The sequence below is a fragment of the Platalea leucorodia genome (genome assembly GCF_965183815.1).
Source record: "Platalea leucorodia genome assembly, chromosome: 2".
Taxonomy (NCBI): domain Eukaryota; kingdom Metazoa; phylum Chordata; class Aves; order Pelecaniformes; family Threskiornithidae; genus Platalea; species Platalea leucorodia.
The window spans coordinates 130,488,634-130,509,902 of record NC_138824.1 but is presented as its reverse complement, the minus strand read 5'-3'; the positions used below and the strand labels follow the sequence as shown (position 1 = coordinate 130,509,902).

Sequence of the window (21,269 nt, the reverse complement as noted above, 5' to 3'; positions counted from 1 at the left end):
TACAAATGAAATGTTACAGAACTGGAGAGAGCCCAGTGGCGAGCCCCAAGATGGTCCAGGGAGAGGCTGCAGGAGCTAGCTCTACTCAGCCTGGAAAGAAGAAGGCCCAAGGGGGTTCTGACACCAGTCTCCCCTACCTCATGGGGAAGTTGTAAAGACATAGTGAAAGAAAGAAAGGTAATGGGCACAACTTGCAACAAGGGAATTTTGTCGACATATAATGAACAAATGGTTCTTTTTGGAGGAGTGGTTCAGCACTGGAACAGATGCCCAGAGAGGCAGTGGAAAGTTGTCCCTGCTGTAAGCAGGATTTTGGAGTAGAGAGCTCCAGGGGTCTTTTCCAAACTAAACCTTTCTATGATTCTATGGTTATGAATTTTCCGAGAAAGACAGCAAAATCTGCATGTGGTACTGAATCAGTTTGCCCTGATTGGAAGCAGAGAAGACTGCATGTGAAAGGCAATGTTCTGTGTTGATGAATGCAAAGTAATATAGTGGGGGAAGGTTATTGATACATTAGAAAGGAATCTAATTTAACAATAGTATTTCAAGAAAGAGAGTTGGATCAGTGTAGAGAGCTCTAAGAAAATGGTCTTTTTACCTTTTTCCTAACTGCGGCTGCTAGAAATGTGTAAAAGCTGCATAAAAATGGTATTACAATGGTATTACAGTATTGCATTGCAGTATTGTAATGCCTTCCACCCCATAAATCCATTTGATAGCCACATCTGCTTGGAACTCTGATCATTTTATCTCAAAAATATTCTGGAAGAAGATGGCAAATGCTTGCCTAAGCAGAAAAGTTAGATCACATATTATGTATGAATTTGCAATAGTTTACATGTTTCACATGAACGTTACAGGTAGATATGCATAGTGCACATTAAGGGAAGAAGTTTCTTCCACTTTTAAGTACATTAACCCACATCATACAAAGGCTTTCTTTAGCCGTACAGGAAACTAGCACAAAGACTTCCGCTTATCTACCAAGTGCATAACTTCTGGGAGTAGACAAGACTTTAGAGATTGTGAAGACATCAGAGAGGGAGCCTACGAAAGCCCCTTGCATGAACAAAGACTGAAAAGACCGGGCTTGGAACTTTCAGAAGGAAATGAGCAAGAAAAGACATGAAAGATAAGTTAGAGCAGGCATGATAAAGGATCATAAAATAATGAATGACTTCGCTAGACAAAAGTTTCTAGTTCCTTAATACAAGGACAAGGAGACTGGCAACACAGACAAAGAAAATTCAGAACTATGAAAAGGAACTATTTTTTCATAGACAATTGGATCATGGAATTTTTTAACCCAGACAGTCAATGAAGCAGAATGTAAGGAGCCATTAATGTGGGTATTAAAGCTGTCTGGATGATTTTGAAGAAGGTACAGAAATCAAGACGTTTCAGGATTAAGCTAATTTCTAATGATTTGAGAAATCAGAAAGGGAGCTAAGTAGATAAAGTGAAGGATAGGAGATTATCTCCTGTCATCTGTCTTTGAATTTCTTATATTTTCTTCTGGAAACAACAGAAAGATATATTTTTTGTGACAGATCTGACAGTTGAATACACCTCAATATGAGGTAGTGTTTCACAGACAAAGATGTAGTCACTTTCTACATAGAAAGTGCAGCCACTTTCTATATTCAAGAGGCTATTCAAGCCAAATAATGTTTTAGCACAAAAAAAAATCCAACTCTGTGAAGTCAAGAGAGACATAAGTTATAGCAGTTTTAAGTAAGGGAACTGCCCACATGGAGCTCAGATCAATAAAATAGATATAACTCCAAGAATAAAAGATAAAGACATTATAAGTAAGAAGTTTACAAAGAAATGGCAGCCTTCTGCCATTCCCACAATATCTAGGATAGAATAGAATAGAATAGAATAGAATAGAATAGAATAGAATAGAATAGACTATTTCAGTTGGAAGGGACGTATAGTGATCATCTAGTCCAACTGCCTGACCAGTTCAGGGCTGACCAAGGTAAAGCATGTTATTAAGGGCATTGTCCAAATGCCTCTTAAACTCTGACTGGCTTGGGGCATCGACCACCTCTCTAGGAAGCCTGTTGCAGTGTTTGACCACCCTCTCAGTAAAGAAATGCTTCCTAATGTCCAGTCTAAACCTCCCCCGGTGCAGCTTTGAACCATTCCCATGTGTCCTATCACTGGATCCCATGGAGATCAGCACCTCCCTCTCCACTTCCCCTCCTCAGGAAGCTGTAGGGAGCAATGAGGTCGCCCCTCAGCCTCCTTTTCTTCAAACTAGACAGACTCAGTGTCCTTGGCCATTCCTCAGAGGACATGCCTCCAGCCCTTTCACCAGCTTTGTTGCCCTCCTCTGGATGCATTCAAGTACCTTCACATCCTTCTTAAATTGTGGGGCCCAGAACTGCACACAGTATTCAAGGTGGGGCTGCACCAATGCTGAATACAGCGGGATAATCACCTCTTTTGGCTGGCTGGTTATGCTGTGTTTGATGCAGCCCAGGATGCAGTTTGCCCTCTTGGCTGCCAGGGCACACTGCTGACTCGTATTGAGCCTGCTGTCAACCAGCACCCCCAGATCCCCTTCTGCAGGGCTGCTCTCCAGCCACTCCTCTCCCAGTTTATACTCGTGTCCGGCATTCCTCCATCCCCGGTGCAGAATCCGGCATTTGGACTTGTTAAATTTCATCCCATTAATCATAGCCCAATGCTCCAATCTATCTAGATCCCTCTGCAAGGCCTCTTGTCCCTCAAGAGAGTCAACAGCACCTCCCAGTTTGGTATCATCAGCAAACTTGCTAATGGCGCGTTCAACTCCTGCATCCAGATCATTGATAAAAATACTGAACAGAACTGGCCCTAGAATTGGGCCCTGAGGAACACCGCTGGTGAACAGTCACCAGCCAGATGTAGCCCCATTCACTACAACCCTTTGAGCCCTGCCGTTCAGCCAGTTCTTCACACAGCGCACCGTGTACCTTCTCATCCCACAGTTGGACAACTTGTCCAGAAGGATGCCGTGAGGTACAGTATCAATATACTAAAATCCAGAAAAACTACATCGACTACCTTCCCTTCATCCTCTAGGCAGATCATAGAAGGATATCAAATTAGCTAGACAGGACTTTCCCTTTGTGAACCCATGTTGACTGTGCCTGATGATTGCACTGTTCTTTAAAGGCCTGTCAATAATACTCGGTATGATCTTCTCCATAATTTTTCCAGGTCCTGAGGTTAGACTAACAGCTCTGTAGTTCCCTGGGTCTTCCCCACACCCTTTTTTGTAGATTGGAATAACATTTCCAGTCTGCAGGGACCTCCCCAGGCTTGCAAGGCCTTTGGTAGATGATTGAGAGGGGTCCTGCCATAACATCCACTAGCTCCTTCAGTACTCTGGGATGAATCCCATCAGGCCCCATGGACTTGTGAACATTCAGCTGACACAGATGGTCCCTTACAATTTCAGCGTCCACAAACGGAAAGTCACTGTTCCCACTTGTAGTCCTGCTAATGCTCTCCTGAACAAGCTTGTTCTGTGCTATTTCTGTCTGTCCAAATGTTGCACTCATGCTTTTCAGTTACATGAGACAGTTATTTTTTCAGGACCTTCAGTCACACCCTACCAATCCTGTAGCCTCCTAACCATTTTATCGTCTCAATTTTCTAGACTATTTGTTTTTTATGCTTCTAGTCAAGAGATAACCAAAGCAGATGATGGCATTTCCAGCAGATTGCAGCAGCATACACTGTAGTATGTATTATATCCTCCATGATGGGATACCTCTATGTTTGCAGCCTTGACATTATGCTGAGTAGGGGCAAAAATCCCACCGCAGGGGCCCTCTTACTTGCCAAGGACTCATATTCAGTCATTTTTCAGTCATATCCCCAGCACACCTAGGAATAGGTTGGGTTGTGCAATCGATGACATAGGATATTTGCCTTTCTCTTTCTTTCTGTACTGCTGGAAGTCACATGTCATGGCCGAAGTTTCAAACATCATACAAGGTTGTGGTTTTAAGGAAGATGGAAAATAATAAATTAATAGAGCAACTTTTGTACAAAGAGAGTAGGAATGGTTCTTAGCTTACCTGCATCCTTGTTCCAAACGGCAAGGACTCGGAAAATGAAGGCACTAAAGGTAGCTGCAAAGAAACCTCTCCAATAATTGCGCACAGCAAAGTACGTAGAAGTGACCTCAATGCTGAAAAGGACCCCTAGAAGGAGTTGGAAAGGGAGCAAAGTTAGAATTGGAAGTGTAATGTTAGAAGCATGAGAGAGGCTTCTAAATAGTCTTCTAGAGCAGTGGTCTCCAAACTTCTTTGATCATGCACCCCTATCAGTAAAAAATTTTTGAGCACATACCCCCCAATATATATGTATTTATTTAAAAATTATATACATATTCTACTGTACTAATATATTATGTACAATATAAAACATATGCAAAAAATAGAAATTGAAAAAGGATGAGATAAAAATGAAATAATTTTTTTTAAATCATTTGGTTTATTTATTAATGGAAAAAATTTTTGTTCTCACTAAAAATATTCTTTATTTTTTAAAATCTTGGTTTAACACTCTGTGATACAGTGATTCAAAGGTCTGGTTCTATGTTCAGTTTATTTCAATACTTGGTCTTAATGGCTGTCATAGCTGAAAAAGATATCTCACAAAGATACATAGATCCAAATGCAAGAAATGCATCATTAGCTGTGCTTACTAAAACATGATACTGTTTTTTCAATCCCATCCCTTATGCAAAGATTTGGGGTGAAATTTGGATAGTAAATTTCCATCTTCCCTGATGTCAATCCGTTGTTCTTGCAAACTAATCAGAAGGTGTTGAATTCTTATATCTTTAACAAATGGGTTCAAAACCCACTGAAACTTAATCTGGAAGATCTTTATAAACAGGTTAGGAAGTTCTGTTTCCAAGTTTTTTAAGCGTACACGTATGAGTTTCCGTAGGTGACACAATTACATTGTATTTGGCAACAAATTCACAACATTTCCACAAATTTCTTTTGAAAAGCAGTTACTTTCTTACCCACTGTTAGAACATCACTTTCACCTTGAAGGCATACATCAAGTATGTTTATTTTTTCAAAAATAACTGCTAGGTAGCATGCTACTGACAGACGCTTGCAATCACAGAAAAGAAAGATCAGTAAATTCAGAACACTTGTCTTTTTGTAAAAGAAAAATATCATAGAATCATAGAATCGTCAAGGTTGGAAAAGACCCTTAAGATCATCGAGTCCAACTGCTAACCTCTCACTGCCAAGTCCACCACTATACCATGTCCTCGAGCACCACATCTATCCGTTCTTTAAATACCTCTAGGGATGGAGACTCAACCACTTAATGTAACTGTTAGATGTAACTGGTGTTTAAATTCAACAACTCTTTTAAAAACCAGCAAATGTCTGTATGGTACAAAGGATTTTCATGGCCACTCCCTATCTCACACAAAGTATTGTAAAGATTCTGCTGTTTCAAGGTCTTGTTTTTATGAAATTAACCACATCAATGACATCCTATAGCACTTTGTGCACGTCTGGCTCCCGTTTCTTTGCTGCAATACCTTGCCTATGAACAATGCAGTGAACGAATTTCAGGTGTGGTGCTATCTATGTAACCTTACCATGAAATCCTTTTCTTAGTCAAAGCAGCCGCTCCACCGGTTGTTACACTTGCACAGCTTTTCCATAAAACATTTTTATTAAAGAAGTAATTTACTGTTGAGAATATAGCTTCTCTGGTAGATCTTTCCTTTAGTGGCTCACAGAAAGTGGTTCTTCATGTATTTCACTACCGAAACAGAATCTAGCAAATACCATAAGCTGAGACATGTCAGAAACATCTGTACTTTCATCCAGCTGCATAGCAAGCCTCACACTGTGTAATTTGTACTGATACTTGTTTCTTCAAGTCTTCAGCAATGTTTTCTATGCGTCTTCCAACAGTGTTTGCTGACAAAGGAAAGCATTTTAGTTTGCCGCCGTATTGCTTTCTGTGTGTTATTATTTCAGCCATTTTCACCGTGGCAGGAAGAACAAGTGTTTCCCCAGTGGTATGTGGCTTTTTGTCTTTTGCTACGCAGTAAGAAACCTCAAAGCAGGCTTCTAAACATTTATCATTAAGTTCAGTGAAATTTTGTAAAGTACTGGATCGAATATCATATAGCTTGAAACATCGCTGACAAAAACATAGTGGTTTGTCTTCATGTTCTGGATGCTTAGTTTCTAAATGTCGTGCTAATTCTGACGGCTTCATACCATCATTAGCTTACTTCTCAAAGCACAATATACACTTAGGGTGAGGTTCATGGTTAATGACAGCAGATCTAAATCCCTACTTCAAGTAGTCTTTGATAATGTTTATTTTTTTGGCCAACGTCTTGTCAGATCTGATTAGCTGGTCATTGTTTTTACCTCGTAATGTGGCTGATTAAGAGCTTGTACTAGGAGTAGGAGAAGTGTCAGCTCTGCCATTTTCTTGTCATTCGTCTGTGCTCGCATTATTAGTATTATCTTCAATCCATGGTCTCTTTGCAGGAATCTTTTTAAGCCACTTGTCCGTTTTGTGAGGGTTAGTTTAGTTAACACTAGATAATATAATCCGTAAATCCACTTAAGTGGGCACACACTGATTGCAACACATTGCAATATGCTGAAAGCGAGCAAATGAGTGAGGGCACCGTCAACCCTCAACCGACTGTGAACATCTCGGCACCCAGGACACCTCATGTACTGTATGTTGACAAGTGGCCATCCAACATACGGACTGAGTGCGGGCACCAGTGCCAATACGTATACTGCATATTAGTAAACCTTAATTTCTTATTTTTTTAGATAAAAAAAATAGAATTTCCAATATTTTCTTCCCACACCCCAATGGATCATCTTGTGCACCCCCTGGGGTATGCACACCTCAATTTGGAGACCACTGTTCTAGAGAGCCTTCCCCTCTTGCCTCCAGAAGGCTGACAACATGTGGACAAATGACTGTGTCAGAGATGCTGGGGAGGTTGCTAACAGTAAAGGTAAGCTTCTTTGTTCAAGGTAGATGACAGATCAAAAATACAGTGCAGGAAAGGGGGAGAGGAGAAGAGGACTAGGCAGGAGAGGATTTAGGTACCTGAGAAAAAGGAAACAGAACAGCCACTTGCCTCCAAGTGGTGTCCCAAAGCAGCAGCCGACCCCCACAGCGCAACCCACGGTCAGGACATCCGTATAATAATATGGCTGCTACTGGTGAAAGAGACAAAGAGAGACAGACAAACAGAAGAAAGAAGGAAAGCAAGCAGAGAGTGAGTAACAGAATTGGCAGGTACGGCCACATGCTGTCACCCAGCTCTGTCACCACTCTTAGAGTTACAGCTCTATTTATCTTACTCCTCCCTTCTGGATGGCTTAAAAATATTCAAAAGACAAGACCTGGCACATGACGGGCATATACCTGGAGTCACATCTTCAAGACACGTGGAGAAGGCAGCATCTCATCTTTCATTGAAACATGAACATTTCTGTCACTGTAGAAGAAATGTCTCATGGAAAATCCTCCAGAGAGTGGAGGGCACATACGTATGTTTTACTCCACCTCTTTTACTTTGGCAGGGAATCTCAGGATGCACAGGCACCAGAAAGTGCCTCAAAAAACCCACCCCGTGAGTCTGTGTGCACAAGGCACATGCATATCCAGAACCAAGTGTGGGCAGATGGTGAAGGTCCTGTCACCCTGGGTAGGTGAGCAGGTAACAGATCACCTAGTAAAGAATTGTGCTGTCCTGGTGAAAATAATCAATCACCATAATAAAGGGAAAAGGAAGGTATAAAAGGTAGAGTCTCTCCTGAGACAGTGTTGGAAGACATAAAGCTGTTGAAAGAAAGAAAATGCTCTCCCACTCTTTCTCCAAGATTTGGCCCTGAAATGCCTGAGAATGGTGAAAGTTGAGCAGATGATACATTTTCTTGTCTTTTGTCTAAATCCTAGGTGTTGTATAATACACCAGTGTTAAAAGCCTGTGTATCTGGTACTTTCTACTATCACGTGTTCCTGAAGAAGCCTGTTAGATCTCCCACGAGAGTTTTGAGAAAGGGTGGTCATGTGTTATGGTGGGAATCTAAGTGGCCAGGCTGAATTCTAGGGCCAGAAGGCCATGAACTCCTGTTTAACTGAGCAGGTGCTTGATAGAGCCTCAACCAAGAGGTGTCTCAAGGCTATCTCTGCACAGCCCAACAAAAAAGGGCCATGAACCATTCCCTGACCCAGAATAATGTCTCCTTATCCACAGCTTTGTCCTAAGTAACTTCTGGCCCCTATTAGTGCCCCTGTGGCCTTAAGACATAATCATGTCCAGAACGGGGATGGGATTCATTTAGGTTGGAAAAGACCCTTAAGATCATCGAGTCCAACCGTTAACCCAGCGCTGCCAAGTCCACCACTAAACCATGTCCCTAAGCACCACATCTACCCGGCTTTTAAAGACCTCTAGGGATGGGGACTCAACCACTTCCCTGGGCAGCCTGTTCCAATGCTTGACCACCCTTTCGGTGAATAAATTTTTCCTAATATCCAACCTAAACCTCCCCTGGTGTAACTTGAGGCTGTTTCCTCTTATCCTGTTGCTTGTTACTTGGGAAAAGAGACTGACCCCTGCCTTGCTACAACCTCCTTTCAGGCAGTTGTAGAGAGAGATAAGGTCTCCCCTCAGCCTCCCCTTCTCCAGACTAAACAACCCCAGCTCCCTCAGCTGCTCCTCATAAGACTTGTGCTCTAGACCCTTCACCAGCTTCATTTCCCTTCTTTGGATGCGCCCCAGCACCTCGATGTCCTTCTTGTAGTGAGGGGCCCAACACTGAACACAGAATTCAAGGTGTGGCCTCACCAGTGCTGAGCACAGGGGGACGATCACTGCCTTAGTCCTGCTCGCCACGCTATTCCTGATGCAAGCCAGGATGCCATTGGCCACCTCGGCCACCTGGGCACACTGCTGGCTCATATTCAGACGGCTGTTGACCAACACCCCCAGGTCCTTTTCTGCCAGGCAGCTCTCCAGCCGCTCCTCCCCAAGCCTGCAGCGGTGCACGGGGCTGTTGTGACCCAAGTGCAGGACCCGGCCCTGAGCTTTGTTGACCCTCACCCAGTGGCCTGGGCCCATCGGTCCAGCCTGGCCAGGGCCCTCTGCAGGGCCTCCCTGCCCTCCAGCAGATCGACACTTCCACCCAACTTGGTGTCACCTGCAACCTGACTGAGGGGGCCCTCGATCCCCTCATCCAGATCATTGATAAAGATATTAAACAGAACTGGCCCCAATACTGAGCCCTGGGGACACCACTTGTGACCGGCCACCAACTGTATTTAACTCCATTCACCACAACTCTTTGGACCTGACCATCCAGTTTTTTACCCAGCAAAGAGTACGTCCGTCCAAGCCATGAGCAGCCAGTTTCTCCAGGAGAATGCTGTGGGAAACGGTGTCAAAGGCCTTACTAAAGTCCAAGTAGATAACATGCACAGCCTTTCCCTCATCCACTAAGTGGGTCACCTTGCCATAGAAGGAGATCAGGTCAGTGAAGCAGGACCTGCCTTTCATAAACCCATGCTGACTGGACCTTGGTGCTCTCCAAGTTGAACAATGTCCATGGCCAGCAGGGACTGAATAAGCTGCATCATTAGAAATCAGTACATTAATAGGTGTCACTTTTCCTATGACCTTCCCTTTCTTTCGCTGCCACCGGTTACACGAGAAAAGAAAGAACTCGTCGCTAGAGCGGAGAGGTATCTGTGGAGAACCTGCCTGAGAGCAGGAGATCTCACAGCAAGAGGCTAAATGAGTTGTACATTAAATGTCACATATAGGAAGACACTTGCCTCCAAGAGGAGCCCCGAAGCAACATCCAACTCCAACTGCGCAAGCCGCCACCAGGAGGTCGAGCTGCCTATGCACATTCTGGAACAGAGAGTGCAGCCAGAGAAGGGCATGCTGGGGTTAGAGGGAGCAAAGCCAAGGGGTTAGGATCCAGAACAATGAAACAAAGCAACAGCCAGCAGCAGATTCAGCCATTGCTATTACAAATAGCAGGCTCTACACACTTTAGTGCAGTCTTTAGTACTGTCAGCTGGTCTTCAGCAGTGACATCTGGTCCTTATGCACAGACAGGATCTACTCAGGTAGAACAGCACCTCTCATTGTTGTATTACACAGCCAGTTTCTGCTAGGAGCCTGTATGTAAAGCAGTTCCTACGTTTAGCTATATATGCAGTTAATAGATTTTTTTATACAACTAGTCAATACAGTGATCAGCCTGCAGAGGCTGTTCTGTGACAGCAAAAGCCTAGAGATAGTGTCAGTGTCTATAATTAGCAATGCTGTATAAATTTGGCTTAAAGACAAACTGATCTTTGTCTGCAGCTACTTTTTTATACAGACAATGATCACAGTGCAAAGGTATCAGCATCATGAGATTGAAAACTTGTCAAATGCATATTCCTAAACACCCTCTGTGTAATTGGTAACATTGGTGGTCCTGCACAGTTATTTAACTGTATATCTGGCCTCCCACTACCATTTTCTTTGGCTTGTATTTTACTGCTCTACAGCAGTATGGTGAACTTCAGTCCATATGTTTCCCCTGTGTTTTGTGGCCTACCAGTACTATCCTATGTGTCTTACGAGTTCAACCTGTGGGAGAGCTGTATGCAGAGACATGTGCCTTACCTCATACACACCACAGAAGATTGACATGAACTTGCTGAGTACGGCAGCACAGATACTGGCAATATGCACAAAAGGACCCTGCAAGAGAAGAGGAGAAGAAAATCAGAGAGGGTTACCCTCTGGTTACTGACAACCATTTAGCCATTGCAGATTTCATAATTTCTCTTTGGCTCTCTCAGCCAGTCCTCCAATCTTCTTTTTTTTTTGTTTTTTCCCCCTCTTAAAGACTACCTGACTTTAGTTCTTTGATATTTTCTATATCAAGCCTTTCAAAGTAGAAGGAAAATGGCCTATGGAAGATAAGTGTTGCTGGGAAGAGCAGAGCTTTGAGAAGAGGAATGGTGGCAAAAGAAAGAAAACATTTATGGACTCTTCTTCGACAGACAACCCCTCTCACCTCCCAGACCCTGGCCACTACTGCACATGAAAAGAGCAATATTTACCTCTTTCCCTACAGGCATGCCACTTCCAAGCCCAGCTGTGAGGCCTACAACTTTGGCCACAAAAGCTTTGAGAGTGAGATATTCCTTGAGGACCACTCCCCTCATAATGGTCTTGAGCTCTGGGATCCCAGACCCTGAAAACAGCAGCAGAGCAGGGGATGAACAAAACCCACAGGCAAATGGAATAAGAAAAAGAGACAGACAGAAACAGATCTTGCCATGCCTTCTGCCCTCACCAACAGCCTGTGGAGAGACGAGGTGGCAGAAAATGGCCGCAAACAGAATAAGAACAAGTGGGTATGTGACCCACGCCAGATACTGCATAGGAACATTCGGGTGCAGCTCTCTGTACATCCACTTGTAGGCTGTAGACAGACAAACAAAAGAAGTTGTCAGTAACCACAGCTGCTCCAAACAGGCTGGTAGACATCAAAGAATCACACGCTTGCTAAACCTGCCCATACTAAATGTCCCTGAGAAATGCTATCCTAAAGTCCTCGTTTTCCAAGACAAGCCTTGTTACATTTTGAGTATGAGTTCTCAAATAAAACAGGCATTCTGCAGGAATGGATAGAAGTGGCTCTCTGTTCTTAGACACTATTAATACCTGTGCCCAAATGTGGTATAAGAAGAGATGTATTACATGCAGTTGTGAGGACGAATTACTGTACAGAGTCTTTTCATTTGACAGCCTGAGGGCCTTATGTGGGGCCTGAAGGGCAATAAAGTGGTCCACCAACAGCTAGTGCCCTCTCCTCCATCTCAATCACATGAAAAATTGTTCCTTCTTAAAAAACTAGCTTAAAAGCTCTGCTTATGATTTGCCTTTTAGAGCAGCAGCGTAAAGGGAACCGTGCCAACTGTTAGAAGAGCAGTGGTACCGTGGCTCAGCCAGGTACAACAACACGAGCTGCTGAGAATCCAGACTGAACTGCAGCTCCTGTGCTGTTCATTTTCTTTGCCTGAGCTGGCTCCCCACACAGCAAGAGGCTGAGACTTGGTGGAGGGAAAGAAAAAAAACCCAAAGAACTCAGCTGCAGGGAGTATGAAGGACAGGGCCCCTCTGAGACCGGGAGGGTAAGCCAGACACCTGGTAGATGGGGAAGCTCTAGAGGGAGGAACCCTGGGCTGAAGGAATATTGGGAGCTTCGAGGAACTGCGGTGTCTGGTGGACATCAGCAGCCAAGAGCACCGAGAGGAGAGGATTGGTGTGCGTGTGCAGGTCAGGATCAGGACACTGAGGGTAAGGACAAAGGAATAGTGCAGTTAACGGGATGTGGGCAATGTTGTGTGCGCGTGTGTGCACCAAGATGGGGGCAGGGGGGCTGAAAGATCTTGTAATTGTTATAGCTGGCAAAGGGGAGAGGGACGACAGGAAAAATGCAGGGAAGATGTCCCTGCTCATTGCAGAGGGGTTGGACTAGATGACCTTTAAAGGTCTCTTCCAATCCAGACCATTCTATGATTCTATGGTATTAGACAGTGATTAGGAGATCTTTGTGAAAAGAGCCAAAGGAGAGAGCACTACGTGGCCACGTAGCAGGAAACTGCAGGGCACTGTATAAAAAAAATTGGAAAGAACAATAATGAGGCAGAAACAGTGTCAGCAGGGCATCTAAGAGCCCCTCCCCACCCCCCATGTGCTCCACAGACCTGGGGAGGATGGCAACCAGTATAACAGGAGGGACCACAGTACCACTTCCTTGTGCCCCTACATATTCAAGGGAGCAGGAGGGAAAGGGAGTCAAAATAATGGTGTGTCTTTGGCTCATACACATATCCTTTGTTTCTGCCTGCTTCCTTCCAAATTTTTCCCTGCCATCTCTTTAAAACCCTCTCCCTATTTAACCCGTTCTCTACTATGTTGCAAGTACTTCAAACTTCCCAGGCAGCGAGGGATGAGGATGGGACACTGATGTTAAAGGAAGAGGAACATTGGTCACTGGGCTTTGTAAAACATTCATATAATTTAAGGTGGGCTTTTGCAACACCTGAATGGGACCCACCCTGTAGGCTCTTCGCACTGGCATAATCCATTCCCCAGCTCACCAACGCCATGACCAGACCCAACAGAACCAAGAAAATCCAGTCCTCTCCAAGCTTCTTGGTAACGTATTTCTGGATGCGTCTAGCACAGTCTGTGGAGGGAAGAGTGAACCAGAAAAACTGAGGGAACGTAGATGAAGCCTGTGTCTGCCTCTCCTCTCCTATGCTGAGAGCTGACTACAATAAGGATTTATTTAGAAAACATCATGGGCTTAGTGTTGAAGGAATGGTACCTATGCCTCTCCTACACAGTCCTGCAAAATCTGATGCAGTTTCAAAAAAAAGGGGGGGGAGGGGGAATTTAACATCTCATGCACTAACAGCAAAACTCTGACACGAGAAAGTCCTTTTCCTCGCGTTCCAGAGAGCTGTTGTGGAAAAAATCACTAACTTGGGACTGGTCTTTTTTTCCAAACAGATCTTGGCTCTTCCTATGATGAAAGTTGGCATTAAAAAGTCTTTTGGATCCACTGTGACTCCCTTTTCCTTCCTTCTCTGCTTCTCCCCAGTCACAATTTTCTTGCTTAAATTCTGTCTCGCTGGCTGGCCTACGCAATATCTGGTCATAGGGTCATGAAAGATGAATTGTCCCTACCTTGACATTTGGAATAGTGCTCTTCTTTGATCTCTACTTGACTCTCACGTTTCAGGGGTCTTTCATTGTTCTTTTGGGCCTGCTTCTTATTCAGTAGTTTTGCTGCTTCCTTCTCTGCAAAGTCGGTTATCTGGTCTGTGTATTGGCCATAAAGCTAGAGGAGCAGAAAGCAAGAGGAAAAGGTAAGGCAAATGCCTCTTCACAAATAGCATTAAAGATGAAAAGGCAGATCTACTAACAGTCAGAGGTGCAGACCCGAATGTACCGAAGCAGGGAGACAGAGACACAGAAACTCTCAGACAGATGCAGCTCATTTTTTGTACTTTTTCCTTTCTGGTTCCCTCTTCCCAATCTCTGAAAAATCTTTTCATCTCCTTTTTGAGGGTACAAGATATGATCACAGAATATTAATTGATTTCTAACATCCTGAGAAAGAGCCGGCTCTGGTCTGAGGAGATTGAGCAGGCTTTCTGGAAGTACAAAAGAAGGTCAAAATAGTTCACATGAGGCTGCCACTCTCAGGGCTGTCTCATAGACTTCAGCAGCGCTGTGAAACATCTCTGAAGGTTTTGAGAGGTATTACACTATCAAACAGGCTGCAGGAATGTCCTGCATCTGTTCCTCCCGCTGCCAAGGAATGCTTAACAGGGCACACAGCCACTGATGGTGCCTGCGGAGGAAAAGCAGCAGCATCAGCTAAGATGTATCACAGGGTACTGCACACCTCCTCCCATTAGTTACCCAAATCGTCATGCTAAGTGCTCACATGTATCCAACTGCTCTGAATTTCCTAACCACCTAATCTAGTCTTTGTCTTCAGATACAAATCTTGAAATGCAATTGGTTATACGCAATTCACAAGTAGCTACACGCGTTTACCAATGACATTTCACACATGGATCTGTAGTAAACTTGGCAGTTGTGCCATCTTGTCAACGAGAGCTCAAGGGAACTTGAAGGATCCTGACTGTGCCCCCTTGTTTTTTTATTGGCCTCCCTCAAGAGCAGCTATCCTATCTCACTCTTTCAGAGTACAGGTGGGGAAGTGTGCATTTGAGAAGCAGAGAATAAGCCTCTCCTCATCACATGCCCTTCAGTTAACCAGCTTTGACTTTACTTGAGATCAGGTTGCCACCTGATGCATGGCCTGTGATCTTGGCACTTCCCACCTGCCAGAATGTAACCCTTTGAGTCCTTCCCAGCCCAACATCTGCTTCTCTAAGATTTTCTGAGTGACATGAGGAGAGTGAGCAATGCTTTGATCAGCAAAATCAGATACTTCAGCTGGAGAATGACAAGACATGAGAGATATAAAGCACTACCTTAGCTTAGGTAGCTAAGGAGGTAAAGCTTAGGAGACATTTCTATTTGACAGCTTTGTGTCTCCTCCTTCCGCAGTGGCACAGGAGATGTTGCTCCTGTTCCCTGAGGATCTCCATGAACTGAAACATCACCTGTACAATGGGGATAACGCAGCTGACCTCTTTTTAAGAGAATTTAAGATCAAACAGATTCAGAGACTCACAGAAAGATTTACACTGGAAGGCACCTTTGGAGGTTTCTAGTCCAAGCCTCTGCTTACAGCATGGAAACTCCAAAGCCAGACCAGGCTGCTCAAGACCTTGTCCGGGCAACTCCTAAACATCTCCAAGGGTGGAAATTCCCAGCTTCTCTGAGCATCTGTTTCAGTGCTCTGCCGATTCATATTTCCACATAACAAATATGACTGAAGGTCCTAAGTAGTTTATTTATTTGCATATATTCCTCAAGAGACACTTGAACCATATGCAACAGCTCCCTTAGAAACCCCTAGTGCTTTTTTCACAGAACACACATCTAGGCTTTTTTAAATCATCCTGTTCTTAAGGTGGCTTACCTGCTGTCTCTTAAACAAATTGATCCTATCTGAACATCTGAAAGTATTCTTCCATTCATCACTGTATTGGAAGCTGACAAATTTATATGTAATTATTAACCGATTATCAACACGCTCTAGGCAAATTAAGCAATGCAGACTCTTTGCAGTGAGGAATGGCCGTGCTCTGACCCCCATAATACAGGGAGGACAGTGAAACGTCAGGCTGAAGGACCTGACAGACTTCATATACAAGGTAAGCTGCCACATATAGAATCCAGTCCTAAATAGCAGACTGCTCCTTTTTTTCTCTAACTGTGTCTATTTCAGACAGAAAAGCCAAGTACTAGCAGATTTTAGACAAATGCATCTTCACATCACCTCAGCTAATGTTTCATTGCCTTTACATGGTCATGAGGGATGGGTTTATATCAAATACAGCTTAATCCAAACTATGAACTCAAACCTGTGCCAAGTATGATGTTCACATTAGAATCTTCCATCTGCCCAGATGGAACAGCATGACAGTATACTAGTATGAATGGTAAAAGTCCTCATACGGTATCCCAGTTCACTGCTTCTATCTAGCTGGAAAATAGGGCACTCAGGATGTGGAAAAAAAGGAGTTAGTCTCTGGACATAAAAAGAAGGTTCTGTCCTGGAGAACAGGTTAGTCTCAACTCACTTAAAGAATGCTTCATACACGTGCTTTGCTTCTCCAGGACTCTGGCTCTACTTAAAATGGTAGGAGATTGTGGGACAGAGAAAGAATCCAGAAATCAGACAATGACCTTAGAACAAAATTAGGTTAGGCGAGAAATATCCACTCCATTAGAAGATATATAAAACTAAAAATATAACACAGTAGGAGTTAGACTGTTCTTTCTTCTGATGCTCCCTCTCTAACACAAGGAACACAGGGTTTCTGAGCACCAGAAAAACCAAAGAGAATTTTAAATGATGTCAATCACCACCTAAAGGGTTGAGCCAGAAAAGGTACTATCATGCCTAGCTTGGCTAAATGCTGAGTGAGAACATGATAATGATGCAAAACCAGCTGAAGGTATAAATACCGCTAAAGGGAGGGAAGAAAAAAACCCAAAAAACATCCAGGGAGAAAGCACAACCAGGGTAAAGTTCATTTTCAGGGAGGAAGCATTTATTAACGTTTAACTGTAAACCAGCAGGGTTTGTTTTTCCAAAAAAGATGGGGAAGTTTCATTGCTTGAGTAACAGAGGAAAAGCTGCAGAGAATTTCAGGGGAAAATATGTACAGCACCAACATCTCAAGACTCTTCTGGGAGCTATTTTCTGAGAGCTCAGCACCTGCATAGAACTGCCCTCCTCTCACAGTCCAAAGCCTAAGCTATTTCCCATGCCATTCAGACTGAACAATATGTTCTCCACAGCATACTCCAGTCCTGAAATCTTTTCCCCCAGCACTGCCAGTGCATACTGGTTTTAAGCTGCTGCTCCCGGCCTTTGAGGCAGCCTTGGGCTCTACTGCCCATCCCTTTTACTCCCACCTTGTAGCCATCCTGCTGTTCCTGAAATATCTTCCTTAGTTTTTTTTTCTGATGGATCATAAAAGACTAGCCATATTTGGTCTCAAAGGTGAAACCTCCCAAAACTCACTTCATAAGTAAATTTCAATGTCAGTAAGAAGTCTAGGCTCAACTGCTTAGACATAGAGTCAATGAGGCACATGTGAGGGGCAGGGGACAGCAACAAAATAATAGTTCTTCCTGAAGAACAGAAGGCAAAGGGGAGATCCAACAGCAGTCCCACCACCTGAAGGGAGAGGGGGTTGGAGAGAAACATCAGAGGGAGACTTTTTGGAGGGACAGAGTGAAGGATGAAAGGAAAAAGGGGGAACCTGCAAGAAAGGAAAGTCTGTGAAAAAGGAAAACATGTCCCCATCATGTCCCAGGGTGGTTCAGCACAGGAACAGCTCCCCAGAGGGGCTGGGGAATCTTCAGTCTTGGAGATGTTCAGAACTTGCTTGGACAAGGCCCTGGACAACCTGACCTAGCTTTGGAGTCAGCTCTGCTGTGAGCAGGGGCTTGGGCTAGAGACCTCCGGAGGTCCCCTCCCACCTACATCTTTCTGAGTCTGTTATTCTATATTACTGCATTGCTAATTACTCATTACACATCCCTCCCACTACACCCATCTGTCTACTGCTGAGGGAGCTCTCTGCCATGAACACCCTTTCTATAGTCACGAATAACACAGCTTCTAAAAACCTCACCAGCTGGAGCTGCTTTCTCATGCAGAAAGAAAACAATACAAAATCCTACAATGTTTGAGAATGTATATTTTAATCAATGTATTTTATTACATCATCTGTCATCTATCTACTATCTGTTATGTTAATTGTTCAGAATTATGTATATATTACTATTGTTACTCTGCTACTATTATTATTATCTATTAACTACTATATGTCTTTTAACTATCAATTATCTAAAGGTCCCAGGCCAAATTCTGAGATTCTACTGCTCTGGAGCCTATGTAAACCCAATCAAATGACAGAGCCAGTCTGAAATGGCTTCCAACCTACATATAAAACAGAAGGCAACAGCCAGCAAAAGAAAAGGGCACAACAGAATCAAAATCTCTCTCTGCCAACGATTTTTTCACATGACAGTGGGGAAAGAAATCTTAACGGATATCTGCATGGACATGGATGAAAACATGTGCAGCAGGTTGTTTTTCATACTAATAGCATGTGTGCATCTTTGTACAAGATGTGTACATTAGCATGCATATTTATATTTAGCTGCGTATGCATGAATGGCTAGCAAAATACACATATGCACAGCAAGCCTGGTTTTGCCAGAATATGTCCGCATACAGAGTTTCATACATAAACATACATGCATACATGTGCATTTGATTGTTTATGTAAAAGTGTTTCTAGGGCATATTTTTCAGTAAATCTATAAATATGGCTGTCTGTTTTTAAAGACTGCAAATTGTGTTCACAACTGCATGCTTGCTTGGGGACTTCACTGCCTGAAGATATGCATGGGAAGGCATTTGATGGCCTGCTTGTCTGTGCGTGAGGTTGTCTGTCTGCAGGCACTGACCAGCAGGCCTCTGGATCTGAGAAGAAAGACATTCCAGTGCCAGGTAGCAAGAGCACGGAGGTAGGCTGTATTGCCTCACTGTGTCATCTGCGCCTGCTTGCGAGAGTGGTTTTAGACGTGTGTGGAACAGCATATCGGGTGGGTACATGTGAACTGGGATGTTTTTGTGCATGGATGTGCTTTACTGGAGGAACGATTTGCAGCCCACAGCCCCCAACTCACTAGCGGTTCATGTAGCACAAGGTGCCTTTCCTTAGCCCACCTCAGCCCTCCAGCCCTAGGCCTTGCTCCACTCGCACCCCACAGGGCAGGCGTGTGCCATCCTCCCAGCGAAGCGGTGACACTCACCCAGGGCCAGCCAGGGACTTGGGCCTGGCTGATGGGGGTGGGCGCTTGGCAGCAAGCGGGGATTCGAAGGCTGAATCCCAGCGGAGCTCAGCTCCAGCTGGGTGCGTGCACCTCTCCATCCCGTCCCACCGTGTGCTCACCCTGTTAGCGTGGCTGTTGCAGCCAAACCATTGCCTTACGTTAGTGTAAATAAAGCGTAAACTGCTCCAGTCAGACCTCTGTCCAGACACCTTCCCGTTTGGGCTGTTGCTTCCAAATCAGCCAGGGAGTGGTTTTGGAAGAGTTTAGTGCAGGAGACATTTGCAAACTCTCATATGTTTTAGGCAGTTTTGGAAGAGAAATTCCTGAATACGGCCATGGAACTGATTCTCTAATCTTTTGCAGTGTGGCACATATAATCCTCACTGGGATGCTTATCTACTGGAAGAGATTTTCTTGGTGGCAAATGTGGCTTTTTCCCTATCAGTAAATCACAAAAGTCTTCAGGAGATGATGAATGCATCCCCTCCCTCATCCCCTGATCATTCACCTAAGTAATGTAAGGGGATTTGTATTCCTAAGGAGAACCATCCGCTCTGTATGAATTTCACATTCACACACTCTCTCCCTCATCATTTGACTGGATCCTTCATTGCTCTAAAGCCCTCTTATGTCGGCTTAGTCTGAGCAGAGTGGTAGGAAATAAGACACCAGGACTCTGCTGCAAAACCTCCCCTCTGCAGGAGGCTGTCCCAAAAGGAGAGGTAGAGGAGATACAGAGGGTAATGGAACAAGAAGCCATAACCAGAGTACATATGTGTCCCAGATATCTTTCTGAACCGCTGCTTGTATGAACCAGAGCAAGAGTCAGGTCAGTTTAAGGGTTAGAAAATCCCTCACTTACAACTCCCCTAAGAGCTACCAAACCCACCAGTATCCATGTATGGGTCTATGACCATGAATTGCTTTTTGGTCAGAGAAAAGTCAGAACAGAGCTCTGCATGACTTCGTCTATACTGTGCAGATAGATACCCATCTATATATATCATTGGTCCCTTTGTTTTTATTCACTCTTCTGTTCTACTTAATATCACTACGCAGCTGAAGGCAGCTGCAGTTTCTCTTCGCTGTCACACATACATTAATGGCCTCATTGATTTTCCCCATCCCAGCTTGCCCATTCTAACTCTCTTTGTGTCCATGGCAGGCGAAAATGACCTCTGACTCGAAATGCTTATAGCGCTCCTGGATATAAGTATCACCATGAAAGTCAATGCCTGACCTGGGAGTCAACAAGGGAAGGGGAGATTTGGTAGGATTGGGAATGGAGAGGGATGTGTGCTCTACAGCACCATTCTGGGAGCCCCAAGAGCCTACGTGATCCCAGGGAGACCTGTGCTGCCACAAATGTCCCAGTTGTCCAGCCCTACCTGTGGGTAGCTGAGGGAGTTCTCCAGGTAGTGCAGGTCGTCCCCTGTCCCCCCGGCCTCGCGTCCTGCCTCCAAAGGTATCCCGTAACGGGTGCATTTCTCAAAGCAGACATAGTTGTATTGCGGTGTGCCCCCCCACAAAGCTGACTTCGAGCTGGGTTCCTGCGTCATGGTCTCTGAGCTCTCCATGCCTCTACTCTTCCTCACGCTCAGTTGTAACGGAGCTGCCGCTCTGGGCCTTACCTAGAACCACCTCATGTTCTGGCCGAGAGCATGGCCTCCACACTTTCTTCTGCTCCCTCCTTCTTTTCTTTCTCTCCTCAGACCACCCTGACTTGTCCTGTTCCTGCACTCACTTTCTCTCTGCCCCTCCTCCTCCTCCTCCTTGTGTCTCTCTCACTTTCTCCCCTTCCTGCGCAAAGGCAGTGATTGCAGGGTTTAACTATATTTATAGCAACCTTCCTCTGCCACATGATTCCCCAGTGCCGTGTCTGATCTCAGCAAAAGGCACTAACTCGGCTGGGATTGAATATCAGGTGTGAGCAAGAGGGGAACTCCTGAAGGAGAGGGAAGGGGGAGGTGGGGGTGGAGGAAAGAAGACGATAAGACAGACAGAGCTAGACGTACAGAGACAGAAAGCAGACAGGAGGAAGCAGAAATGGTTATCCAGGAGATCTCTTTCACACCTCTCCATTCTGACCAAGCTATGTTTGCAATGAGAACAAAATTCAGTGGGCTTCCTCCTTCTCTCCCCAGATACCAGG

At 44.5% G+C, this 21,269-nt stretch overlaps 1 protein-coding gene across 1 annotated transcript in view; it reads right to left on the bottom strand.

The window, feature by feature from the left end:
• Positions 1-20,841, bottom strand: part of CLCN1 (chloride voltage-gated channel 1) — a gene marked incomplete at its 3' end in the record, with an annotated part of 42,653 nt that extends 21,812 nt beyond the window's left edge. Inside the window, exons 1-8 of the mRNA XM_082303940.1 lie at positions 20,506-20,841; positions 13,802-13,955; positions 13,167-13,298; positions 11,397-11,525; positions 11,161-11,294; positions 10,718-10,795; positions 7,166-7,244; positions 4,083-4,208 (exon numbers count right to left, since the gene is read on the bottom strand). Coding sequence (XP_082160066.1) covers positions 4,083-4,208; positions 7,166-7,244; positions 10,718-10,795; positions 11,161-11,294; positions 11,397-11,525; positions 13,167-13,298; positions 13,802-13,955; positions 20,506-20,694 — 1,021 coding nt within the window. The 5' untranslated portion in view covers positions 20,695-20,841. The remainder of the gene's footprint in view (positions 1-4,082; positions 4,209-7,165; positions 7,245-10,717; positions 10,796-11,160; positions 11,295-11,396; positions 11,526-13,166; positions 13,299-13,801; positions 13,956-20,505) is intronic.
• Positions 20,842-21,269: the final 428 nt, after the last annotated feature.